The sequence below is a fragment of the Bubalus kerabau genome, chromosome 10 (assembly GCF_029407905.1).
Source record: "Bubalus kerabau isolate K-KA32 ecotype Philippines breed swamp buffalo chromosome 10, PCC_UOA_SB_1v2, whole genome shotgun sequence".
NCBI classification, from domain to species: Eukaryota; Metazoa; Chordata; class Mammalia; order Artiodactyla; family Bovidae; genus Bubalus; species Bubalus kerabau.
In genome coordinates, this window is record NC_073633.1 from 63,553,996 (window position 1) to 63,581,913 (window position 27,918).

The 27,918-nt window shown below is 41.8% G+C and overlaps 2 protein-coding genes across 5 annotated transcripts in view; one reads left to right on the forward strand and one right to left on the reverse strand.

Annotated features, from left to right (window-relative positions):
• Window positions 1–788: 788 nt before the first annotated feature.
• Window positions 789–14,550, forward strand: LYSMD2 (LysM domain containing 2). 2 transcript variants are annotated; one of them, XM_055537966.1, is made up of 3 exons: window positions 789–1,670; window positions 12,139–12,467; window positions 13,677–14,550. In XM_055537966.1, exons 1-3 carry the CDS (start codon window positions 960–962, stop codon window positions 13,717–13,719), a joined length of 1,083 nt encoding a protein of 360 aa, XP_055393941.1. In that variant the 5' UTR covers window positions 789–959; the 3' UTR covers window positions 13,720–14,550. The 2 variants fall into 2 exon arrangements, with proteins under 2 accessions (XP_055393941.1, XP_055393942.1); XM_055537967.1 differs by having other exon boundaries at window positions 1,528–1,657; window positions 13,677–14,544.
• Window positions 14,551–18,286: 3,736 nt separating this feature from the next.
• Window positions 18,287–27,918, reverse strand: part of SCG3 (secretogranin III) — a 38,548-nt gene continuing 28,916 nt past the window's right edge. The window contains exons 11-13 of one of the 3 annotated variants that reach the window (XM_055537962.1): window positions 23,467–23,547; window positions 19,505–19,579; window positions 18,287–18,909 (exon numbers count right to left, since the gene is read on the reverse strand). In XM_055537962.1, coding sequence (XP_055393937.1) covers window positions 18,791–18,909; window positions 19,505–19,579; window positions 23,467–23,547 — 275 coding nt within the window. In that variant the 3' untranslated portion in view covers window positions 18,287–18,790. Of the gene's footprint in view, window positions 18,910–19,504; window positions 19,580–23,466; window positions 23,548–26,467; window positions 27,111–27,918 lie in introns of those variants that run through there. The other 2 variants (XM_055537963.1, XM_055537965.1) reach the window with 2 other exon arrangements.

Genomic DNA, 27,918 nt, shown 5'->3' on the forward strand with positions numbered 1-27,918 from the left:
TTTGGGATGTATCATTTGGGATGGACCTTAAATTTTTCTTAAATGTAAACAGAGAGACTGGAGAAGGGTTACAAGCATAGGGTATAGCATATGCCAGGCATGAAGGTAAGAAGGAGGGGCAAGTTCAAGTGCTTCTGTCTGGAGGGAGCATATGGAGTTTGCAGAATGAGTTGTAGATGGGGTATGGCCGGAGCGTGAACAATAAAAATGGAAAAAAGGAGTTGAGTGCCAATGTGAGTTATATAAATACTACTGTCCATAGGAAATCATTGAAGAATTTTTGAGTGGGGTGGTGATTCGGGGACCACTTGTTCCTCCCCATCTCTTATCCTGTCTTCTGAACTCGAATTCCTTTGTCTCTGTCCAGCACAGTCACATATCGAAACTTCAGCCAATGAATCAAATCTCCAGTCTCCTAATCTGCCAATAGGGTACCTCCTCTTGAAGAGCTGTCCAGAGTACAACAGAATCCGAGTGCTAGATTCTAATAAACGTCCACCCACTCTGTGTAGTATACTATCAGAAGGCAGAAAGTTGAGGAGAGGGTGTTCAGATAAACAATACAGATAAGAGGTGAAGTTAATGATAAAACTTTGGGGAGTCATGATTTCAGGGTATTAAGGAGGAAAATGATAAGAAAAAACAGCGGACAGGTGGTAAATTCTAAGTAGTGAACCAAGAGAATGGACTGTAGCTAGGCAGACTTGCAAGGCAGCGCAGAACTAAAATTGGCACTGGTGTGCAGTGAAGAGTGAAACCAGAACGAGTGAAGGGTTTAGAGGTCACACCAGGCCTTAGAAGCACTATCCTCCCCCGAGTGTTGAGGGCACCGAACCCTGAAAGGCTGTTGAGATGGGCCTGGAGAAATTATGTGTGTTTAATGGTCTTAATTTTTCTGTGAGGTCCTGGGGTAATGGGGGCTGGGAGAAGTTGAAGATATAAGAAAGCTAAAGCCTGCTATGGAATCAATAAAGGAGCAGAGCAAAGCTTTGGTGTTTTGCTTTGGGCAGAGTGGGGCTCTGTCGGCCCGGCGCGGGATTCCACCTCGGGACCGAGGGCGTCTATGGGGCCCCAGTGGCTACACTGCCGGGAGCCTTAGCGCTCTCCGCCTGTCGCACCGCGGGGCCAGTCGGGTGGGCAGGGTGGAGCCGAGCGGTCCGCGGGGCAGCAGCCGGAGCTCGTTTCGCTCTCCCTCCTGCAGGTGCGCCTGGAAAGGCGGACGCGGAGGAGCGGGCGGCCACCATGGCGGGCCCGTATCTTCCCACCTAGGCCTCCAGCCCGCCGCCCCCGCGGAACGGCCCTCCGCAGCCCCTGTGAGGAGGAAGAGGAGGTGGCGGCGGACGAGGCGCCGCCCCTTTGGCGAGCTTCCCGACCCGGCGGCCTCCGCAGGACCCATGGCGGATTCCTCGCCCGCTCCGTCCCTGCGGGCAGGCGGCCCCCGTGCGCCCCGGCCCTCAGCCCCCTCGCCGCCGCCGCCGCACTCGCGTTTGGGCTCCGAGGCCGAGGAGGCCGAGCTGTCGCTGAGCCTGGCACGCACCAAGACCCGCTCGTACGGTAGCACGGCCAGCGTGCGGGCGCCGCTGGGCGCCGGCGTCATCGAGCGCCATGTGGAGCACCGGGTCCGCGCCGGCGACACGCTGCAGGGCATCGCGCTCAAGTACGGAGTCTCGGTGAGCAGGGCTGGCGGCCGCGGGAGGGGGCGCAGCGGCTCGGGGCGGGGCGCGCGAGGGGCCGGGCGTCGAGGAGCAGCCAGCAGCCCCCGGCGGCTCGGCCTCGAGCCGCTCGCCCAGCGCCCGCTGCCGGGACAGCGACGGAAGGCTCTCCCGGGTGGGCGCATCGAGTTCCCGATGCCCTGCCCACACTCGGATAGGATCCGCCGCGTGAGGAAGGCCAAAGAGGACCAGGGCATCGGCACCACCTGGACCCACATTCGCCCGATTTTCATTCCGGGTCATACTGCTATGTAATATTTCCTGAAAGCCGAACTGATGTATGGGTTTGGGCAGATAATTTTGTTTTCTGGGTAAACAAGCACTATGATGAGTCAGGAAGGGTACAGTTGTTCCCGCCGGATGATTCTGGTTCTATTGATTATGCTTCTTTATTTAGAAGTGAAATTACACTCCTGGGCTCACTGGCAACTGTGAATGTGACACCTGTCGCTAAGCAGTGGCCAAGAATGTGGTCCAGGTGAGCTGGAGAGCTGTGTGTATTATAAATTTATAAGTGCAGGTGTGCCTGTGCCTTGGGCCTATTGCATTACACCTCTGGGAAGAACATGGAAACCCGAGGGAGCATATTTTTCATTAAAATTACTTATAATTAACTCTGAACTATGTGATAGCCTTTTTACATATGAGTTCTGTTATCAGTTTTCACTGTTCTTCCATGAAGCACCTGAGACAGCAATAGGAAGAAAGGTGATCTTGTCTTTATCTTTCTCTGCAAGTGAAACTCTTTCTGGCTCTTCACCAGGGACAGAGACTGAGTCATCTCGTTTGCACACCCAAGCTGGTGTGTGTTTACCTGGCAGGTCCTACTGTCATTTAAACAGTCTGAGAGCAGGGATCTTGCTGTGCAGACATGTACCGAGGATTTCGTGCAGTGGTTTGTCCTATTCCGCCCGCTTGGGAGTTTCTAAATGTGAACATAGAACTTCAGTCCTTATATTTGCATTCATGGGGACTGGTTTGAGTCAGAGCCAGAAGAAGCATTAGGAAGTTATCAGTAGCTACACCTTCTGCTGAGGGCCTGCTGTGTGCCAGGCATTGCATTTGTCCTGTACCATCTTGTTCTTACTCAGTTTGATTTTCCCACTAAGGCTTGGAGATAGGTGTAATTAATCTCCTTTTTACAGATGAGAGGTAAGGATATTTTCCAGTATTCCATTCCAATATTCCAATGCTTATTCATTGAGATTAGCTTGAATTAGCACAGTGATAAAACATTTGCTTTGCTCTAGGTATTACTTCTGATTTCCATCCTTATTTTTATCCTAGTCTTATCAAGAGCTATCTTGCTCCTTTTGATTCCTCCAGAAAGACGGTCTTTTCTCTGTGGTTTCTGTGCATCTTTTCTATTCAATACTAGGCCAGGCTCACTGTACCTAGGAATCCAAGATATCCAGAGAATGTCATTTCCCTGGCCCCTACCCACAGCAGTCTCTCTGCTCCTCATTGCCCTCCATGATTCCATTTGGGTTGCTCAGAGCTCCTGAACATCTGTTCACTGCAGTTCTCCACCTTTGATCAAATGCTTTCTAATCCCTGGTTTCGCTGATGTAGAGCCTGTTCTTGATAACTTTATCATCGCTTCTTATTAAAGTATAAGTCAGATTTTTATTACCTTTATAAAGACTTAATTGTATGATGTTAAGCTCAAATATAGTGAATTGGGAACTATAATCTGTAACCACAATCTATTTTAGTGTTTCTCAACTGCACCCCTATAGATACTAGGGACTGGATAATTCTTTGTCTCAGGGGACTGTTCTGTGCATTGTAGGATGTTTAGCAGCATCTCTGTTCTCTGCCCAGTAAATGCCACTAGCACCCCCCCACCCACTCCCATCTAGAAATTCATCGACATATTCCCTGAGAAACCCTCCCTCTTGGTTGAGTACCAATGGTTCTCATTTATTTTGGACTTTGAACTCTAGTTGATAAAATTTTTAGAGACTCTTCCCACTGGTTATACAGAACTAGTAAAAGTGCAGATACTCACCATAACAGTGAAGTGATATTATTGCAGTTATTAACTACAGATGTTAATTGGATTTATTCATTGAAAATTGGTTTTATGTGGAAGTTAAAAAGGCAGAAAGGTTTTTCTTCCTCAATTAAACAGAAAGAAGTTGAGTTAGTTAAGTTTCTCATATTGATTGCCAAGATCACCCACATCGTATTTAAATTAAATTGCTTAAAGGAGTAGGTGATGAGAAATTGGAGATTTAGAGCTTACCTCAAACCTACTGGATCAGAATATCCAGTAAAGGAGCCCAGGAATGTTCCTGTTTTATAAGCATGGCCCCTTTTCTCATTCAGAATACACTGTCCCTTCTTGGGATCTTTGAACTTGCTGTTCCATCCATCTGTGGGGAGCACTTTCCCTGATAGCTGTGTGCAGGGCCATGTCATAGCTGGGGGAGCTGTGCAGTCACATAAACCCCATGCTTAGAGGAATCCTGCAGTTAATTCTCTGCTGTTGCAGTCTTTAAATGTTTAATAATTTGTTAACAGTGGCCCCACATTTTCACTTTCCTTGTGCGTGTGTGCTCAGTCGCTTCAGTCGTGTCAGACTCTTTGCGACTCTCTGGACTGTGGTCTGCCAGACTCCTCAGTCCATGGGATTCTCCAGGCAAGAATACTGGAGTGCCATTTCCTTCTCCAGGGGATCTTCCCAACACAGGAATCGAACCCATGTTTCCTGCATTGCAGGTGAATTCTTTACCAGCTAAGCCACCTTGGGACCTGCAAATCATGTGGCTGATATTGGCTTTGTGACCTGCTCTCTCATTGCCTTCAAGTCTTTGTTTAAATATCTCCTCCTTGAGGCCTTCCAGGCCACTCCATGTCAAATTGCAACCTTCCTTCACCTCAGTGCCCTTTCTCTCTTTCCTGTTTTGCTTTCTCAGCAGTGTTTATCATTCATCAGAATTTTTTTTTTTCCCTCCAGCTTCTACCTTTCTGGTGATACACTAGTGAATAACTAAAAGTTCTTATCCTCATGGAGCTTATATTTTAGTCAGTGGAGACAGTAAGTAAACAAAGTATATTAATATGTCAGGTACTGACAAGCAAAATAAAAAAAAAAATTAAGCAGGGAAAGGAGATTAGTCTGGTGGCTGTGGCTGCAATTTTAAATGGTGTGGCCATGGAAGACCTCAGTGAGGGAAACTGAAACTACTGGGGATGAATCAAGAAGCTATTAAATATAGTTCAGGGCTTCCCTGGTGGCTCAGAGGTTAAAGCGTCTGCCTCCAATGTGGGGAAACCCGGGTTCGATCCCTGGGCTGGGAAGATCCCCTGGAGAAGGAAATGGCAACCCACTCCAGTATTCTTAAAAAAAAAATATATATATATATATATAGTTCAGATCTCAGACAGACTTGCTGGGGCTGGAATTTCCCGGGCTGTGCTTATCTGCACTGAGACATTAAGTCCCTTCCCCTAACCCAGTATTCTATATTTTGCTACAGCTTTTTCGGTGATGCCAGTTCCTTTCATTGGGGGCAAGCCTGTGAAGGGAACTGACCAATCGGGCAGCTGCCGGGAACTTTTTGTTTAGAAGCCCTGTGTATAACTAGAAAGTGAGTGAGGGGCAGCAAGGGAAGCTATTATTTGCACACACTTTGTCTTTTTTGTTTACCCCCTCACAACTTCCCTGACCTCTACCCTCTCCAGACAGTTGTGCCAACCCCCCACCCTGGGTCCAGAGTCACTTCCTGTCCAGTTTTATTCCTAGGGTCTTCTCTTTGTCTTCCAATGAGCTGTTGAGCCCACTTGCTTTTTCACACTTCTCCTATCAGAAGTCACCTTGCTGAGAAAAGGTGAAATGATTTTCATTTTAGGGGGAACAAGTGCGGTGAGTTAGAAATGTAAGTGTATGTAAATCTTTTGTGTTTAGAACTTTAGTCCCTTCTGCTGTTACTGGAAATTGTTGACTTTGCTGGTCAAAGGGGAGAGAACCATAAATAAATGGTATTGCCTGTTGTAAGAGGTATGGTACTAAGGTAGCCCTTAGTAGCTTTAGGGTTTAATAGATTCTCATGCCTTTTTTATTTAAAACCAACTTTATCAAAGTATAATTTATATACTATAGAATTCACCCATATTAAGTGTACAATTCAAGGATTTTTCAAGAGTTGTGCAGCTGATCTCGGGTGGCCTCAGCCTGCAGTGGCTTGGAGTGGGGCTTAGGTTCCCAGTCAGAGATTGAGGCCGGGTCACGGCAGTGAAGGCACCAGATCTTAGCTACTGGACCAGTGGGCAGAGACAAGGCCCTGACCCTTCGGCTTTGCAGAAAAGAATTTCCACAGAGACAGAAAGTACTGAGGCAAGTAAAGTATTTATTAGGAGGGAAAAAAGAGTACAGTATGTGTGGATAGACACATGGGCAGATTCAGAGGGAGAGTCCCTGAGTTGTGCCCTCGTGGCAGTTTGAATTATTTTTTTGGGCCTTTTCTCCAGTTTTCCTTTGGCCAATCATTTTGATCTGTCTGGTTCACAGTCCATATTTGGTGTATCTCAGGATCCACCGATGTGTGTGCACACATCGCTTAGCCAGGATGGATTCTACCCAAAAGGTGTCTGGGTAGAACATCCCTTGACAGAATTCTCCTCTGGCCTCCAAGGAGCCTTTCTGCGCATGTATAGTCAGGGAAGTCTCCTGGCTTCGAGAAATATGTGGTCTGAGCAGGGCCCAGCCTCCTCCCCTTAATTGTCCTGCTATTCTTGTCTTCGAGTTTGCATCAATAGAGAATGAATCTCCAATTGCTTTACTCTGGGGTGCCCATCTGCCTCTGGTCTTCCAGCCGTCACCACAGCCCAATTTTAGAACATTTCCATCACCTTGCAAGGATCCCTTACTCCCTGTTCCCTTCCGTCATCCCAGATAACCATGAGTCTGCTTTCTAATCTCTAGGTTTGCCTTTTCTGGACATTTCATAAATGGGATCTCATATATTATTCTGAGATAACATGGAGAAGAAATAAATTCTTTTCCTTATTAGCCTATGGCAAAGGAGAAGTTTGATCATCACTAACCCTTAGAATTTAATAGGAGACAGCCAGGTGAGGAGGTTGAATCCAGCACTCACTAGGAAATGATCTTGAGAGAATCCTTTTAACATTTAAGTCTTGTTTTCCTATAATGATAATAATAATCAAATGAGAGTTGAGTGTATATGAAAATATTCCATAAATGACACAGTGCTGTGTTAAATGTTTATTATGTATCCTGAAATGTTTTGGGAGGGTTTGTTTTTCTTTTTCCTTTTAAATGAATGGAGAGGAAGAAAAAGAAGCTTTGAATATTGCATCTCCAGTTAGGTAGGTGGCCTGATGAAGCTGATCCAAAATAGCCTTTGGGGAGAGTTCTTGTTCAGGCCCAACAGCAGCTACTGAGATCACTTTTCGGGAGACATTTTGTGAATTCAGAGTGAATTCACCTTTGCACCGTGTATTTACAGGGGAGTCATTTTAAACAAGTTGTTGATAGATTTGTTCCATCTGATTTTACCACAGTGGTCCTTGGGGCTGTCCTGTCAGCTCTTACTCGATTATTCCATAATCTGTTTCTTAGCGAGCAGATGGTAAATTTCACTGAGTCATGCTACTCAGTCCTGATTAGGAAAGACTTTTAAAATGAAAACATTTGGCTGCTGTATCTCCCCCGCCTAGTCATCTGCCCTCAGGAAACAAAGGGTTGTTCTGCATTACTCTGAAAAGGTCACACTTTCTATTTTCAGCGTTCATTGGGTAGTTGGAAATACTGAAGGAGGGCGGGTGGGAAAGGTGTAGAGTTTTTCAGCTCTTCTCGGATTGGATCGTGACTTTTCTTAGTTTTATGTGAGGTGAAATTCCCAGAACCTTAGACCCATCTAAGTTCAGATGAAAGTATAAAACATTCCAAAGCAAATTAAAATCTTTCACTGTTTGGGAGTATTTATATCTCTTTTCTGTGCTACTGCAGTTTCTTCTGTAACTGGGCTTCCTGTTTCAACTAACACCTCTTTCTTAACCAATCCATTTTCCATAAAGTGGGATGATCTTCAAATCACTCCACTCACTTCCTCCACACACCCTTCAATGGCTTCCCATCACATTTAAAATAAAATCCAAATTTTATTTATTATATGAGTGGCCTACAGCTTGCTCTTTACTCTCTACATTTCAGCCGTGAAATTTCAGCTGGGGCCTTGTAACTACTCTCTCTGGCAAGAATCCTTTTTTGTTTCCCCTGACTTCTTCATTCCTTAACTTTACTATTGGTTACAGAGTCTGGAGCCTATACTTGTGAAAAAGAACAAGTTAAGATCAAATTAAATAGCTTTTAAAAAGAAAAAAACTTAATGCTGTTACCTTGGGGCAGTGACAACATGTTATTCATCTGGGATTGTTTATATGAAATTTTCTTTATATATTTTTACTTTGTGGGAGAAGTATTTTTTATTGAGAGAAAATTCCTACCTCCTTTTCATTTGCTGAATACATGTTAGGATCTGCCCTTGTTGCTTTCTCAGTTTTAACCAAATTTAATGATAGTTGCTAGCATTTTTAAGTGCTTCCTGTGTGCCATGCATTGTTGTAAATGTTTTACATGAATTAACCCCTTTAATTGTCATAATAATCATATTGTATAAAGTACTATTATTTTCCTTAATTTACAGATAAGAAAACAGACATAGGGAATGATTAGAAAATGGTAAAGCCAGAGCCCTTGTTTCTGCTTGCAACCTTATATTAACCTCATTTATCTGTTTTCACCTTCAGTTTCAAATCTGCCCGTCTTTAGATTGGTTCCCACCTTGATGCCAATTGTGGATGTTGCTGATGTTCTTGATGCTGGCATCTGTGTGTCATCTTAGAATCTAGATCATCAGACTCGACATATAACTTAAATACTTGCTTGCAATGCTGAAATGGAGGTGAAGCAGTCCCTGACCTGGAGAAGCTCATAGACTTGTTAAAAGAGGCTGTTCTATTATTGCGTCAATGGTACAGTGGCATGCACGAGAGCTGGGGGCCCAGCCCTCACTCCCTGGGGACTCCCTGGCTTTACCCAGCTGTGGACTCAGTCCCTTGTCTTGTGCTTCCTGTCATCAGCCCCTTGCCTGGCTATGATGGTCTTTCTTGCTCTAAGCGATAGCTGTATCAGAGTCCCCAAAGACCACAGCTAGCGTACTCCAAGCGTGTGGCCCTTGAGGGTTTAATGCAGAGACATTTGTAGAAGTGGGAATAGGATTAAGGGATGGTGAAGACAAGCAACAGCAGGGAGACATTACTTCTAGGCCTGAGGTCCAGGGGAAGGAGTGTGGTACCCGAAACTGAGGAGAGTGGGAGGAGTGGACAACGGGACTCCAGGCAGGAACTCTGCCACAGAGGGATGCAGGTATCGGAGTCATGGTGTGGCCATGCTGCTGGTGGCCTTCTTTTGGAACATCAACTGGAATTCTAAGAACAAGGGGCCTTGGGAAGTGCAGTTCTGATGAGGTCAGCCTCCTGGGGTCAGAACAGGCTCAAGAAGACTGGGGTATGGATTGGAAGCTGAGGGTGGGTTTAAAGGGAGAAAAACCAACACAATAGGTAACTTACTACTGCTTTCTGGTTACTTCTCTGGTTCATCTTTTAGGCCTATTTCTCTGCACATGTGCGTGCATGGTTAGTCATGTCCAACTTTTTGTGACCCCATGGACTGTAACCCACCAGGCTCCTCTGCCCATGGAATTCTCTAGGCAAGAATATGGGAGTGGGTTGCCATTTCATCCTCCAATTTCTCTGACCTATGTTAATTATTAATCCATCCATCCTAAGCACTTAGTGTATATATCTTTGCTCGACCTGGGAAGCTGTAGAAATAACAGGTCTTGTCCTGAGGGAATTCACAGTTTATGGTTGATGTTCCCAGCCCATCCTCAACAACCAGATCCTGGTGTTCCCAGCTGTTTCTGCCTTCCATCATTATTTCCAGATCACAGTGACTATTAGCAATTGTAGGCCTCTGCCAATAAGTATTGCAATGGGTGCTGTATCAATGAGGTTCTTGCATTTATAAGTGACAGAAAACTCAAATTGAACTAAGCAAAAAAAAAAAAAAAAAAAAACAACCCAAAATGTGGCATTTACTGGCTTATTACTGAAACTGGAGGTCATGGGGGTATTTGGGCTTCAGACTTTGGTTCAGCACTCTAATGGATCTCCTCCAAGGTGACCTTGTAGTTAAGTTCCTTGTGGTAAAGGATGGCTGCCAGCAGCTCCAGACCCATCTCTTTCTCGAAGGAAAAATAGAAGTCCTTCACCTCCCAGACCCAGCAGAAGTCTCCTTGCATCTCTGAATTTTTCTGAGGTGGGACTGTGACCTGTCAGGACAGCTTGGGCACCGTGATGCTTCAAAGGGCAGGAATGAGTCATGTGTTCACCCTGGAGCCAGGAGAGGGCTCAGTGTCCTCGGAAGCCCTTGTACTAAGAGAGATGGAGGACGTGGTGAAAACAAGAGGCCCTAAAGGCAGACTAGGATATACCTGAACCTGCTCTGGACACATTTTCAAGTTCTTTAAGTGCCTCAAATCTAAGCCTAAACTAGACCAGAGACACTTAATGATTCTGAGATTTTAATTTTGTCTCTAAAATGTATCTGCATATGTTCTTTCTCACCCTTGCCTTCTCTCCTTTAGCTAGAAACTAGAACATAAACGACCATCCTACACAAAAAATAGAAGATAGCATTGAATGTGCTATTTTGTGGATTCAGCTTATAGTTAGAAAGCAGGAGGAACAGGGTGTATTTTATTTGACTTATTTTTTCAGGCGCTTTGAAGTAGAAATCTAATTCTTTCACTCAATCAATTTGGCATTAAAGGATCCCAGAATTGGGTTCCATTAGTCATGTACTTTAATCTTGGTGTTGTATGGACTTCAGAGTCAGATAGAAATTCTGGCTTATACAGAACCATGTACACTTGGTCAGATCAGTCATCTCTTGTGCCTTAATTTCTTCATAGGAGAATGGAAAGTAAGTACCATTTACTGCTAAATTGTCTCTCCCTTTCACATCTATGTCTTTACATCTGTGTCTCTATCCTGTATGCATATTTACACATAAACTCCCATTTAATCCCTCCAACTACCCTGTGAAGGGTAGATGATACCTGTTTTATACACGAGGAAATAGGCATAATGAGAGAAGTAACAAATTTATGTTCAGACAGTTTGTGTTGGTAAAGCTGGATTTGAAACCAGATCTTTCACATCCCCAAGCCTGTGTGCTTAGCTATTATTCTAAGCTGTCTTGTTGACATATCTCACAAGATCAGATGGTGTAGTGCATGCAGAGAGCCTACTAGCATGGTGCAAGTTCCCAGGCTAGTTGGCTGGAGAAGTCTGCAGATGCATGGTAGTGTGGTGTGATGAACCTAAGCAGGAACTTCGTGACAGTTCTGCACCAGCACAGCCAAGGATGCTGTCTGCACCCACCTGCATTTGGGGACCTAGGCATGCCACTTCAATCTCCTGAGTCTCCCTTTCCCCACTTGTAAAAGAGGAGATGATAATATTGCAGAACTGTTAGGAAGGTTAAATGAGGTAACACATACAAATTCCAATTCCCCTTTCATCCCTACCTTACATCTCCATTTCTTTGGTTTGGAGGAATTCACAGGCTGTGAAAGAGTTTGAAGTTTTGAAACCTGTATAAAATTCTGGCTTCTGCATCTCCCCATTACATGATGATTCCATGGCATTATAATCTCCTTATTTTGTTTCTTTTATTTGTAAAGTGGATTTTCAAGTACCTAATCCATAAGGTAGAGAAAATAAGATACTCCATGTAAAGAGCTCCTTACCTCTTTCCTTACCTGTACCACTTCTACCCATTCTTCAAGCCCCCATCTAAAGTCAAAAGAGTCAAAATCAGAACCCCACCTTCTCCGTGAGGCCTTAATGACTGCAGTCCCATCAGCCTACACCATTCTTCCTAATTTTTGTACTTTCTTCCTTTACCACCTTCTGTGTCCATTAAATTTACCAAACACAATTCTAGAGATGAGAAGCACTCCATAAAGAAAATCACTGCACTGGGAAGTTTGTTTAAATCCATAATAGAAATCTTAAAATATGATTGAAATGTATTAAATAATTGCTAAATATTCTACATTTTTTAACTTCAGGGATTTAAGTTGCTTGGTAAAAGCTGTCTTAGAGGGGAAATAATACAACTGGGAAAAAGTTAGTCTTTCTTCTTATAAAATTGTGAAAGAGAATTTTCTGGCATCTCTTGAAATAACTGGGGGTGTCTGGGAATCAAGAATCTCAGATCCAGAGAAAGTATATTTTGCTCATGAGTATTTTTAGCTTATGTTGTGTAATAAGCCCTACTTTTGGATTTATTTATATGTAACTGTTTTTTTTTTAAACATTTTAGATGGAACAAATTAAAAGGGCAAATAAACTGTTTACCAATGATTGTATATTTCTGAAGAAAACTTTGAACATCCCAGTTATATCAGAGAAGCCTTTGCTGTTTAATGGACTTAACTCAGTAGATTCTCCAGAAAATGAAACTGTTGATAGTTTTTCTCATGAAGAGGAGCTGGTAGCAGCTGGGGAAGACATCTCTCCTCCCAGCCCTCAAGAATTGGATGTTCAGCCCATGCAGCCTGAGGAAGTATCAGCCAGAGATTTTCTGCAGAGGCTGGACTTGCAGATTAAGTTATCAACACAGGCAGCCAAGAAACTGAAAGAAGAGAGCAGGTAAAAATACCCTGGAAAAATGTCAGAGGCTGAGTAAATTACTCTTAAGATGTCCTTGCTTGGTCATCTTGTCTTTTTTTGCCTTTAAAACTAGATTTTAATGCTAGAAAGGCATTTTTAATGTATAACATGTAAACAGAGCTACTGCATTCTGTATAAAGCATTGTCTGTTGCAGTGCTTTTGTTTGTGGTATTTATAAAACATTTACTTCTTTGCTTTAATAGCATAACTATCCAGCTAAGCAATTCTGGAGAGTGTCCAAGTAGACTTCTAGTTGATACCATCAGAGGAAGCAATGTCCTAGAGAATGCTTGTAAAATGCTGTTCTTTATGAAACTTGTCAAGGACATTGTCTATTATTGGTTACCAGATGTTTCCTAAAAAAGGTCTCATGTGAACTTTTCCCTTTGTTCTTTAATTTGGTACTAAGGCAAAACTTTGTCTTACAGAATCGATTTCCTTCTTCCTTTAATGATTCCTAGAATGACACAACTTACTGTGTTTTCTTTTTTGCCCTGGCTACCAGAAAGCTTGCAGCCAAAACTGGTCCTCAGTTCAACTAACCATTGCTGATGGTTAATGTATTTTGTTGTTGTTTAGTTGTTCAGTCGTGTCCGACTCTTCGTGACCCCATGGACTGTAGCCTACCAGGCTCCTCTGTCCATGGATTTCCCAGGCAAGAATACTAGAGTGGGTTGCCATTTCCTTCTCCAAGCGATCTTCCTGACCCATGGATTGAACCCGAGTCACCAGGCGGATTCTTTACCACTGAGCCACCTGGGAAGCCCTTAATATATTTTATCCTGTTTCCATAGTCCTGATTTTTAATTTCTGTTTTACCCATCTTATTATATATATATGCCTTTTGTTGTAGGTACCTCAAATCCTTTTGATAAAGAGGTAGACTATTAAAGATACAAACAAATATAAATGTGTTTAATTAACTTATAATTTAATATAAATTTATATAGTATAAACAAATACAAATATATGATAAATACTATTCTTTATTCCAATAACTGAGACAGCAGTAAAATGAGGACAATGAATTATACCTTAGTGTTTGCATTTTGTACAACTTTGAAGGCATGCATGATGTTATAAATTGATATAACTCCTAGCCTGGATATTAAGTTGTACAATGAATATATGTATTTTCTGAGTACAATTTTTAAACACTGATTTATGCTGTGTTTCTTTTTTTTCAGAGATGAAGAAAGTCTCTATACAGCTTCCCTTTATCACAGTTAGATGATCAGGGGGCATAATCTAACCTGGTTAAGAGATGGCTGGATCATAAAGAAACCAACAACAGATGATTCAAAAGCATCCTTTTGGATTCTCATAGCAATGGCACCCCACTCCAGTACTCTTGCCTGGAAAATCCCATGGACGGAGGAGCCTGGTAGGCTGCAGTCCATGGGGTTGCTAAGAGTCGGACACGACTGAGTGACATCACTTTCACTTTTCACTTCCATGCATTGGAGAAGGCAATGGCAACCCACTCCAGTGTTCTTGCCTGCAGAATCCCAGGGACAGGGGAGCCTGGTGGGCTGCCGTCTATGGGGTTGCACACGACTGAAGCGACTTAGCAGCAGTAGCAGCAGCAGCATACATCTTTAAATCACAATTAATTAGTTCCAGCTACAGCAGTTGCAATGAAGTCACTAGTTTCCTCAGGCTTTCTATGATTTTCAGTCTTTATTATGGCATGATAGCAAAACTGTGTCTTAATGCTCATCACTTTTGCAGGTGGTGGTAGTTTTTAGACTAGCTTTTGTAAATATTAGCTGACATAAAGCCTCAAAGACTATTTACATATTCAAGCTGAAACAATGTTTATCTCCTGAGAAATCCTAATTATGTGAAAAACATGGTTGCTGTTTAAGTGATGCTGATTTTGCTATATGTTTATAACTTAAGTGCTATATATATATATATATTTCGATATGTATGACTATAAAGCAAATTTTGTCTGCTATTTTGTAAAAATAAACTACAGACATCTGAATGAGAAAATAAACTATGTTTTCATAATTGCGTCTTCAGTTTTTTTCAACAAATGGGAATATTAGATAGATTTTTAAATTACAGTTTTAAATGGTGACAGCTTCTCTATTGATCTTTATTGTTATAATCACAATTTTGGGAAAGGTTTCAAAAATCTAAAAGCAAATAAATTGCAATTACCAGTAACTTTTGCATCTAAGTAATATCTGACTTGTGTTTCAGACATAGTGAAAACATGGGATATATCAAAGAAGAAGTAAACAACACCATGACTAGACACACTGGTAAATTCTAATTTAAATTTCATTGCTAAGTCATGTTATAGAATGTTGCAGTCACTGTTGCTCATTTGAAGGACTAAGGACTTAGGTAGCTTTTTAGTCACATAATTTGTCTTTTATATGTGTACGAGTTACAGCAGTAAACTTTAAGCAATGCATTATTTATAATGAAAAATTTTTTATTGGAGTATGATTGCTTTACAGTGTTGCATCAGTTTCTGCTGTACAATGAAATAAATCAGTGATATATGTACACATATCCCCTCTCTCTTGGGTCTCCCTCCTACTCATCCCCCATCTTACCCCTCTAGGTCAGTATCACAAAGCACCGAGCTCAGCTCCCTGTGCTACACAGCAGGTTCCCACTCCTTATCTATCTTACATATGGTAGTGTATGTATATATGTCAATCCTAATCTCCCAGTTTGCCCGGCTCTCCCCTTCCACCACTCCTGGGTCCACACACCCATTCTCTATGTCTGCGCCTCTATTCCTGCCCTGCACATATGTTCATCTGTACCATCTTTCTAGATTTCACATATATGCCTTAATATATGGTACTTGTTTTTCTCTTTCTGACTTACTTCACTGTGTATGACAGAACTCTAGGTTCATCCATCTCACTACAGCTGACTTAGTTTTGTTCCTTCATGTGGCTGAGTAATATTCCATACAATTAAATATTTTTTTATTTCAATGTCTATTCAGGAATCAGGTTAAATGAATCTTTAAGTTTCCACAAGAAGTCCTTGTATTTATCCCTCCTAAAAGGAGTCTTCTTTCTTCTTTCTGTGAGGCAGGAAGTACCTTTTTTCCCTCCTCCCTCTTTTCTCTTTGCTCATTTTCTTCTCCATCTGGCTCCTCCAGGTGTTCCACGAAAATGGAAACAAGTGCCCTTGGGGTTACTGCAATAGAATGTGTAGTACCAGAATTGCACAGATTCACCCGTTAAGGCTGACCAACAGGGTATATTGTCACCCTGCTTATTTAATTTATATTCAGAGTACATCATGAGAAATGCTGGACTGGATGAAGCACAAGCTGGAATCAAGATTGCCGGGAGAATTATCAATAATCTCAGATATGCAGATGATACCACCCTTATGGCAGAAAGTGAAGAACTAAAGAGCCTCCTGATGAAAGTGAAAGAGAGTGAAAAAGTTGGCTTAAAGCTCAACATTCATAAAGCTAAGATCATGGCATCTGATCCTATCACTTCATGTCAAATGAAGGGGTTGCAGAGTCATACATGACTGAGTGACTGAACTGAACTGAACAGGGGCATGAATGGAAAGCAGCTGTTTGCCCTTGTCTTAAATTTCTCGCTTGTTCATAATGTATGTAATCCCTTGTGTTTTGGGTTTCGTCCCCTAATTTTTTCTCATGTTTTTTCTCATGATAACTGCTCATTTTTTCTCACATTATTATTATTTTTGCTATATGGTTATCTCTTGATCATGTTTTGCTATTTTCTTGTAGCCACTACTACCTGCATTATAGAGAGGGAGTTGAGAAAGCAGAAAAGTAAAAGAAAAAAAATTAGGAAGGGAAACAGTCATGTATATAAGGAAAGGTCAAGGCCTCTTTAAAAAAAAAGTCCAGGAATTATTTTTAATGTAAAGAGTTTTTATGATAAAGTAATATGAAATTCGAGAGTAATCCAAAAGATGCAAATCCAAAAATGCCATCCAGAAGACAATTTGGAAATGAAGGGCATGATCTCAGGAACATTTTTCTGAGTGTTTTATTTTTGCCTAAGGTCTCTCTTAGCAATTTCTAGCCAAAACATCTCTTCCTTCATCTTCAAGATACTGAAAACTGAATTCACTGAGGCCATGGTCAAACTGTGCTGGACTAGAGTCCTTTAGTCACAGCCTTGCACACAGAAGCACTGTGGAGGAGGAGCCGAGACAAGAGTCTGGGTTCTAATTCCGGCTTTATCATTTCTTGGCCATCAGAGTTTGGGTATGTCCAGTGCCCTTTCTGTGAACCAGTTTCCTCATGTATAAAACAGGACTGACAATTTTCCTTCTGTCTTGTTTATCAATAGGAGCTAATGAATGTCAGTGTGCTCTGAAAGCTACAGTGAACTCCCCTAGTAAATACCTTATTTTAAAAACACTGCATAGATATTTAAGTAAACTATTAGACAAGTGAATGGAGAAAATGCTTGGGTCACAATCAGTTAATTCTCTCTAATGTAGAAGCAGCATTTTTGGACTACAGGCCATGGTGAAATCGAGTCATTTATCAAAGATGAGTCATTCAAATTATCTGACTCATTGTGCTTTGGCAAGGATAGTTCAGGCAAAGATGTTTTAGTTCCTTCTCACTATTCACCAATGGGCACTGGCTTTTCTAAAACATTATGAGTTTTGTTTCTCTGTGTGTCAGGCTGTGGTTTTTGTTTTTGCAACTCTAGAGAAGGTGGGGAGAAGCAGCAGTGGTCTCCTCCCTGTGAAAACACCATTTGTAGCTTCTCTGTATGTCCCCCATTCCTCACCAAAAACTGAATATGAGGTAGGGGTGTTCAAGACAGGTAGCAGAAGCCATCTGAAGTAAGACAGCCGATATACAAAGCATTATGTTATTTTTATGATTTTCAACTGAAATACATAGAAAATATATAATTAATTTATACTGAATAATACATTTTCAAAGCATTCTTTGGTTTGTTAATTCAAAGCATTAACACTTCAGGAGGAAGCATCACTGTGTGTTGTTTCTTGACTGTGTCTGTGGTGGTGGTTGAGGAAGAGGGGTTGCAAGGATCTAACATTCGTTAACCTTGTCCTCCAGAGAAGCTCATCTACAAGCTTTGGTTCACAGGGAAGGAAATGATTTTTTTAAAAAAACTTTTTATTTTATATTGGAGTGTAGCTGATTAACAATGTTGTGATAGTTTCAGGTGGACTGTCAAAGGGGCCCAGCCGTACATACATGTGCCCATGGTCCCCCAAAGGAAGGGAATGATTTTTATCTTTATATTTACCCTTTCAAGCTTCCCAGGTGGCGCTAGTGGTAAAGAATCTGCCTGCCAATGCAGGAGATGCAAGAGATGCAAGAGACGTGGGTTCCATCCCTGGGTCAGGAAGATTCCCTGAAGGAGGAAATAGCAACCTGCTCCAGTATTCTTGTCTGGAAAATTCCATGGACAGAGGAGTCTGGCAGGCCACAGTCCATGGGGTTGCTAAGAGTCAAGAACACACATCTATCTACCCCACTCCCTGGTCCTCTTGCTCTCTGTTGAGAAACCTTGGCTTGGATCAAATTCAGTTTGGATAACTTGAGTCTGGCATCAATTTTTACCTTGCTTTATGTAGTATTTTATGACCTCATTTGTCTTCTTGGACAGTACATAGTTCGGTATCCCTCTTAAGAGAAAAACTCAATTTCTGAAATCCCACTAATAGGAAATGTTGAGAGTGGGGAGAAATGGTTAATAAATCCAGCAAATCCTATGCCTATTTTTCAGTTTCCTTTTTGTGCCTTTGGGCCTGATAAAGAGCCAGCAGGGGTAGCCAAAAAAGCTGATAGTTACACGTTAAGCTCTAGAGGCTTCGAGGAAATGTGAATTTATTTCAGCTCCCCAAATGGAAGAGGTACAGAAGTGACATCTTGTAACAGATAGTCTATGAGGTGCTTTGGTACCCAGCATGCCTTGAAAACAGAGCCCCCTAATTCTTCAAGGGCGGGTATTTGTATGTGTGACACAGTGGAATGAGGGTTCAGCTTTAAGTTCACTCCATTACAGGCTTTTCCAAAGCAACATATATCTGGTTATAAAATGTAAATCTATAAGGAAATAAGAATTCTATATACAAACTCTCAGCTTACATACAACTTTACTTTTCAGATAGTATTTACGGCAAGAAAGCTATTGTTTTAACCACTTTTAAGAGTAACTACTGTAAATTCAGCACTTTCTAATAATCGTTGGGTCAAAATAACTTTAATCACAGAATTAGAAGTGTTTTAAACTACACTACATTTTCTGAAACAGTTAAAAGACTCCTGGGTCGTTTGCCATTTTTACAGGCTACTGTAAATACGCTTAATAGCATCGGCTTCTTCTTTATCAAGGATGCCCTTCTCCACATAAGCATCAGCTTGTTGGTTGATGAAGTCCCTCATCTTTGAAAGGTCATAATCTGGAAAATATCATTCGAGTATCATGAGCAAAGATCAGGAAAGCACAATCCATTACACTGATTACTACTGGTGAAGCATTTTGTGCAACGCAGTTACCATGCCCATCTTTCACAATGGAAGGCGTTTTAGTTCTTGGCATTGTTGCAGTAGTTTGCAGCTTCAAATCATGTTTATATGCATTCTATTATCCCATCTGCTTTTCATCACAACATTTTGAGGCATTCAGGTGGGGAGAATAGCCCTCATTTGACCAGAAAGGGAACAGGTTCATAAACCAGGGCTTCACAAACTTTAATGTTTATATCAATCACCTGGGGCTCTTGGGAACTTGCAGATCTGTATTCAGTAGGCCTGAGTGGGGGAAGGGGACCATATTCTGCATTTTAAACAAGGTTTCAGGAGATGTTGATGCTGCCGGTCCAGGAAACACACTGTGGGTAACAAGACCCTAAAGCTTAAGTTCCTTATTCAAGGTCACACAGCTAGTAAAAGTTATGATCAGAACCAGGTGCTCTGACTTCTTCAACTTGTTACACTGGGTAAGCCCATGTTGCTATGACAACCCACTTCTTTTTTTTCCATATTAAGAATTACCTTGATTTTCATGTTGTTTGAATTGTATGCAGGGAGTGAAAAGCGAAACCATAACCTCTTTGTGGTTCCTCTGTCCTACTTAAACAAAAAATTTATGTAAACCATTGAACCATCCACAAAAAACAAAGAGATCCTCAACCAAATAAGGAGGCTGCTGGTGGCATCTTTCTGAAGGCTTGGAAAAAAACCCCCACATCTTCCCTTGATGCTTTAAGTATTATATACTTATTGTTTTAAAATAGGGAAAATATAGAAACACTAAATTAGTATTTAAATCACCTGGATTCTATTATCATTGATAACCTCAGTGGATATTTTGTTCTGTTTCCTTTTAGCTTTTCAGTGTATATCTCAGCACAGTTGTGATCACAGGGTACATTTAACCTTATATTAATAACTAATTCCCTTCACTCAATTTATACAGTGAACATTGATATTCCTCAGAAACATCATTTTAAATCACTACATACAATACATCCTAGGGAGGCATCAAAACGAATGACACATGACTCCCATGACTGGGCATGTAGGTCTTCCATGACACCCCCCAGGCTGTGAGCTGCCTGAGGCTGAGTTTCTTGGGTGCCATGCCATTCATCTTGGCTGTTGGCAGCTCCTGGAACAAAGTTCTGCCTTCTGTCAGTTTGTAAAGGGAAGAGAAAGGACGATGCGGGGCGGGGGGGGGTGGTGCAGGGTGCGGTACAAAAGCTCTGAGCATTCCATGGCCACCTTTAGCTAGCCTGAATAGAAGCTGAACCTGGGTCACCCGGGCATCTTTAAGCCTCTGCATGAAAGGAAAACCAGACCAGAAGGACCCCTTTACAAGGATCAGGTGTTTATCATATCAAGGTGAGCTGAGGCGCAGAGAGAGGTTGTTAGGAGGGCATTTGCTCCTTTTGGTTTGAACACGGCAATGACGACTGAAGAGACAACTAGCAGCACCAAGCATTTTACAACCGCGTCTTATTTGCTCCTCACAAAACCCCATGAGGAAAGCGTTAGTGGTCCCCATTTCAGAGATGAACAGACGGGACAGAGGAGGTAAGTCACTTGCTCGGGTTATGATAGAATCAGGTTCTGAATTCAGGTCTGTCTGTAGTCACTGCTTTGATCGTTCTATGGCCTTGAAGTACTGAATGTGAAGCATCTAACACATGCAGGACATTCAATAAGTGTTTTGTCTCAGTTTTGACTTTCCCATTCTCTCAGGCACGAGTTATAGAATCGGGCTGAGTGTATATTTTGTGCGCACCTCTCAAGTGGCTTCCTGACGGACTCACAGGGCACCAAGAGGCACTGGTTCAAATTATTTATAACACTGGCTTTTCAGAACTGGTTCTGGGTCAGTATCTTTAGTGGGACAAAAGGCAAACTCCCCCAAAACATCTGTGAACAGATGATTTGAATAGACAAACAGGAAAATATTTTGCTTTCTTTTGAAATGGAAAAATGGAAAAAAACTCTTCTTTATAACATGGCTGTCACTGTGTGAAAATGGGGTGGAAAACCAGCATGGTGCAGAGGAAAGGCTGTCGGAGCCGCTCCCAGTTCTGCCCTAGCTGGCGGTTAGAGGGCACCAGGAGTAGCTACCTTGCTAACTTAAAAAGGTTTTAAGGTTGTTAAGACTCAAAAAGGATAAGGGCTATTATTCGCTTTTTGAAAAGTACAGACTTTCTTTTTAAGCCTGCTTAAGATTTCATTATTCTCCTCATTGTCACATCGTGTGGACCTCCCTTTCCTGAGTTTGGGACGTAGATTCAGGTCACCCCAGGCCCCTGTCAAGCAAAGGGCATCTGCAGAGGGTAAGGAAGGTCAGAACCAATGGTAAGATTTCCTGTTCACAGTGTCCCAGCCACTGTATGGCTCTAGGAACTGGGTCTCCACAGGCTTTGAGAGATGACCCAGACCAGGCAGAGCACATTTAAATGTAGTGGAGGAAGAGCTCACCATTTCTGCCTTGAGAAGGGTGAAATGCATGTCTCCCTCACTTCCTAGAGGCAGAAGGAAGCCCAGACCCAACACTATCATTCTGAAGTTTATTCATAAAGCCTCCAATATGCAAGCACTAGAGTTCCATGCTTTACTAATTGGTCATTTCTAGAACAGAAAGACTGAATTGCAGGATGTTGCCGGTTATGACCAGAAGTCAGATTTATGTGTTAATCAGTGAAAGAACATAAATACTATGGTTGGTGTGTACAATTTACACTGAATTTTGGCACATACTGAATGCATTTTGGTACATACTGTATTATACTGATGCTAAGATAAACTTTATAAAAATAATTTAAAGTCTTTGGCATTATTAATGGCATGTTATAATTTTTCTTCTCAAGTGGTACATGAAGCGATGGTGCATTTTTCAATCAATGACAGATTGGTGAAATATGGTTCATGTGACTTTTAATGGAAATGACAGCTGGCTAATTCATATCATTTTGAACCAAATGAAATAAAGTATGTGTAAAGGCCTGATAATAATTTCCATCTTGCTCGACTTGTATGATCACAGGCTAAAGGAGTGCTGAAAACACCTCTTGTTCCCACTGTGTTCTATCTCATTGGTTCTCAAGCTTGGTTGTACAGTGGAATTATGGGAGCTTAAAAAATACTGATGCCTGGGCCCTGCCCCTTGAGCTTGACTTAGTGGTCCTGTGGGCATTAGGAGATCTGGCAGGTGATTTGAATGCATTTTCAAGTTTGAAAAGCCCTGCTCCTCTCATTTTAAAAGCATCAGCTACTCTGGCTAGACCCCTGGAAATCATACTAGAATCCTCTCTCCATGTGGCTCTGGAGTTTCTCCTTTCTTCTTTCTCCCTCTGCCTCACCTTGGTTTAAGCCCCATCCTACCTGCTCCAAATCCTTGCCTCCCATCTCTTGCCTGGTTTCTGAGGTTTTATTTTTTCAATCTGTAACCACACTGCTGCCAGAAAGACTTCTCAGTCGTTAACCTAATTAAGCCCTGATTTAGTCTCCTCTGGCTAAAATTAACCTCCTTTGCAGGGTGCACAAGCCTTTTCCTGACTTGGCTGCTGCCCATCTCCCCGGCTCTGTCTGCGGGTCCTCCCGACAGAGCACCCCAGTGCTCCTGAGAAAATGAATGGCTCCAGTTCCCAGAATGCATCACTCTCTTTTGTGCATTTATGTCTTTGTGCTCAGTGTTCCCTCGGCCTCCATCTCTCCTCACTCAAAAATTCTTCCTTGCCTTTCCAGCACAGGCTTTCCTGCAGCCCTTTCTCCCAGTGTAAAGAGATGTGCCCTCTCCTCTTATCTCTTCACCACCATGCTTATTATGTTAGTCCTGAGCGAGGCCCACCAGAGCTTTTTGATGGTGTGAGTCATTTGGCAGGGGGTGGGGGGTGCTGCATCTTATGGTCCTTCACATTTCTGGCACTCAGAACAGAGTCTGGTTCTGTGATTTGTTTTAAGTGAGTGAGTGACTGCCTTTGTGACTGCAGGGGGCACGCAATAGGAGCTCAGGAAAGGTTTAAGATACTTCAAGAAAAGGGGAGGGGGTAGACAAAAGAAGATGGACACAATGTTGATAATTATTGAAGTTGGGTGATGGGTCTGTGGGGATTTATTATACTATTTTCTCTGCTTCTGTTTGACATTTTTTCATAACAAACTGGAAAAGAAAATGCTTTTGCTTGAAAAGATGATTTAAAAATTGAGGGAAATGGAGGTCTGTTCCCTTTTGCATCTGAGGGGTGGTGCCAAGTCTTTTGGGCTGAGAGGGGACTTTAGCCGAATTTGACTATGAGAGTCTTTAATAACAGTTCCTGGGAATTCCCTAGTGGTCCAGTGGTTAGGACTCTGTGCTTTCACTGCTAAGGGCCTGGGTTCGATCCCTGGTTGGGAAACTAAGACCCTGAAGGCTGCATGGCTAATAAAAAACTACAAAATAAGAGCTCCTGACAAATGGGTGATGTTTGCAATTAACAACCACACTAAATCCTTACCTTCTTTATTTTCCTTTTTGTTGTGTTTCTTCAACCAATCAATATTTTTTCTGATGGCTTCCAAATAGGCTTCTGTTTTCCCTGAAAAAGTTAAGAGGACCTATATTAAACACTCATAAAAACCATCTGCATCTCTTTATAAAGATCACACTTCTGTTAGAGACCATGAACAAACATTGGACTTACCGAGCACTTGGAGAGTGTCCCTAACAGGGATAAGCATCCAGGAGGCAGGTCCAAGTTGGTAACATCAAGGGGCCATTATCCCTCAAAATATATACAGTTTATCTTGGCAAAGAAGAGTTTGATTCAGTTCACTGGATGGGTTGGTTCCTACCAGTCTCAGATTGGTTCATTTCCGGTTAGGGATGGTTCTTTCAAACTAAGGTGTATTATCGGGTCAAGAACTGAATCAGAGTGGCAGATACTTAAGAATTCAACACCAAATAAGTGATAAGTCCAAGTCTATGGCTTTGGATAAGCTGCACACAGGCCTTTGTCCAATCTGGGAGGGAGTATGTAAACACTGAGAAGAAGAGGAGACCTGGACCTCATTTCAAGGCTTGGATAGAGACCTTTAGAACTCATTCTGGTATTAATAAAACTCCCCTGGAGGTAAAACTCTCTGATAGGCTTTAAGTGTGGCAGGAGGATATGGGCATCACTGAAGTATCCGCTCTGTGACACCCTGTAGATGCACTGTGTCTGCAGTGTGTAGGTATTATCATCAGCTTAGAGATGAGGAAACTAAGGCTCAGAGGGGCTAAGTGATTTCCTGAGGCCATACAGGAAATAACAGAGCTGAAATTATGACTCTAGTCTGGCTAAGTTTCTGCTACCTGCTACTTATCTAAAAGAAAAGACTGTATTCAGACACGGACACTGATGTAGCCTTGTTCTGTATCAAAGAGTCAACCATCTCCTTAATCAGGTGAGTCCCTAATGCTTAGAGTGTCTGCATCAAGAGATCAGGTGACCTGAAGGATACTGGATGACCCAAGAAAAAAACGCCTTCAAAGTCCAGGGCCTTTGCAGAAGCAATAGCTGCCAGGGCTCAGTGCGGGCACCATCTGTTCTGAACCCTCTTTGAGCCCTGTTACCTCTAGTCTCCTAACCAGACCTCTTGGTTGAGCTTCCTGTACTACGTGCTTACTATGTACCAGTGGCTGTGTTTTGTGTTCCCAAATACATGATTTCTTTTACTCATCACAACAACCTTTTGAGCTAGTCCTATTTAATCCCAATTTTAATAGGTGAAGAAACTGAGACTTAGAGACAGAAAGTAACACGCTGAAGATCACAAAGCTACTAAGAAGTAGAGCCACACTTGAAGCTGGGAACATCTGACTACAGTCCATGAATAGTAACGTTGCCTTAAGGTTTGCTGATGTTTCAGTTTTCACCACATTGACCTAAGTGACTTCCTGAACATCTTCCTGATCTTGTAAGCCCACTCTTACCTCCCCACTGGGTTGCATGTTAACTGGTCCCCAAAGAAGCACAAAGAAACTCCTTTGCAAAAAGAGATAAGTGAACAAAAGAAGAGAGTCACAATTTCTAGTCCCTATTCACTTCAATTGCCTGTGTAGAAAAAGCCTTGATTTTAATTCTTTGCTTTTAAGAATGTTAAAGCACATGAAAGACCTATGTCCACCAACGGATGTCATAACATCGCAACACAAAGAATGTAGAGATTTTCACTGTCTATTGCCCTTTTGTAAGAAGAATATCTGGATTTGGTAACAACAATAACAACAAAACAAACAAACGAAACAAAACCAAAAACCAGTGTTCTCTATTTTGTATTAATTCTGTTAGAAAAGGCATTTTGAACAAGGAAAGAAATCTTAGTGTAGACTATTTCTAAAGAACGCAATTTCATTATTTTTAATGAGTTTAAATCAAATTAGTGTTTCTCATAGGGTTTGCTTTAATGAACAGTTAATAATGATTTGTCATTAGCACATCAGGTAATTAGAGTTTCTAAAACATTTGAGGATATGTGAAAACAGTCTTGTTCTTTGAATAATTTTAAGCATTCTTCCCACAATCTTACCTGTGATATCATATCCTAATACGGAGAGCTTATTTTTTAATTTTTTAAAATTTATTTTATTGAACCATAGTTTTACAGTGTATTAATTTCTGCTGCACAACAAAGTGATTAAGTCATACATGTAGATACTCTTTTCCATTACTGTTTATCACAGGATATCGAATATAGTTTCCTGTGCTACACAGTAGGACCTTGTTGTCTAGCCTTTCTATATGTAATTGTTTGCATCTGTTAATCCCAAACTCCCAACCCACCCCCTCCCCCCCCCACCTTCGCCCAGCAGTGGCAACCACATCTGTTTTTCATGTCTGTGAGTCTGTTTCAGTTTCATAGATATTTGTATCATATTTAGCTTTCCCATATAAGTGATATCATACAGCCTTTGATTTTTCTCTGACTTCACTTCATATGATCTCTGGTCCATCCGTGTTGCTGCAAATGGCATTACTCCATTCTTTTCATAGCTGAGTAGTATTCCATTGTATGTGTGTACCACATCTTCTTTATTCATTATCTGTTGATGGACATTTAAGCTGTTTCCATGTCTTGGCTATTGTGAATAGTGCTGCTGTGAACACTGGGTATATGTATCTTTTTGCCTTAGTTTTCCCCCATATATGCCCAGAAGCGGAACTGCTGGATCATATGGCAGTTCTATTTTTAGTTTTTTAAAGACCCTCCAAACTGTTTTCCATGGTGCTTGCACCAATTTACATTCCCACCAACAATGTAGGAGGGTTCCCTTTTCTCCACACCCTATGGAGAGCTTATTTGAGAAAAGGAGTATCACAGCTTAGTTTCTGTTTATATATTGCATTAAAAATTCTCAATTAGAGTAAAATATAAATATGAGGTTTTGACCATAGTGTAGCAGACACTGTTGATTCTCCACCCTCATGCTTCCGTTATTCTAGATATGCTAATATAGGAGCCCTCAGCTGAGGGTGGACAGATTTGGCAGATATACACCCCAGCTTCCTTGGGCTCATTCCACATGGTCCCTGGAGGTCTGAGTCTCACCGCCCACAGTTGAAGTCTGCTCATTAACACACTGTAGTGGCTCCTTTGCCTCCCCTGTCTCATAGACCTGTCCCTCAGTAGAGCTTCCTGAGGTCACCTCCCAATTAAAAATTCCACCTCAAATCCCCTTCTCAGCATCTGCTTTGAAAGGAAGCTAACCTAAGACAACTGGAAATAGGGAGACCCAGCATCATCTTGTCAGGTTGGTTTTGCTCAGTGACCAATAACCTATAAAAATGGTGTTGAATTTTAAAAGTATGAAATGCATGAAAAATAATTTTATTTACCATATTAACATTATCAACCCACAACAAAGAATGAATTTAATGCAAATTAAAGAAAACTAGATTGTAATTCATTAAAAGGCACCACTTTGCACAAATTCTTTTGTGTTTTTTTTTGGTAATCTTGGGACTTCCCTGGTGGCTAAGACTCTAAGATCCCAATGCAGGGGTCTTGGGTTCAATCCCTGGTCAAGGAACTGCCACATGCTGCAAATAAGAGTCCACATGTCGCAGCTGAAGATCCCACATGCCACAACGAGGATGGAAGGTCCCATGTGCTGCAACTAAGCCCAGGTGCAGGCCAAGTAAATATACATTTTTAAAGAAGACTACTATTCTGTGGATCGTAACATATGGATTAGGCTAGTTTTCCTAACTTAAAATGGAACCCCCCATCACCCTCATTCCCATTTTCTGCTTTATTTTTATCCATAATACGTATCACTTTCTATCATATCATGTAATTTATTTATTAAGTTTATTATTTATCTTCCTCCCTTAGAAACAGTTCTTGTTTGTTAATGTACCCCCATGCCTAGAATAAAGCTTGACACATAATAATAGACACTCAATAAATATTTGTTCAACGAGTAAATGGATGAAGCCTTCTTATATAGAAGCTAATCATAATCAGAAGATTGGTTTGTGAGCATGGAATCCAAACCAGGGAAACTACAATTTTAAAGAATAAACTGTATAGGTCTTCCTCCCTCCCTGCCTTCTTTCCTTCCTTCTTCAAAATATGAATTGCTTATTTACAAGACTTGAAATTTAATGGTCATCAATTTAAATGGTAGTTACGTCAGAAACAATTTAAAACACCTATGAATGTGCTAAACAAACCATATTCACATGGCATTTAATCTTCACAGAGCTCTATGAAATCAGCGTTATCGGTCCCGTTTCACCCATGAGGAAACTCAGGCTTAGAGAGGGTAAGTGATGTGCCCAAGCAGACAGCTGAGTAAGGGTCAGAACCTGAACCAGAATGAATCTGGGGCCTCTAATGAATGGAACTGGGTAAAATTCACCCTTTAGACTAGAGATTTAGTGCCTGTTGTTGTCGTTACCAAACTGGCCAACCAACAGGCA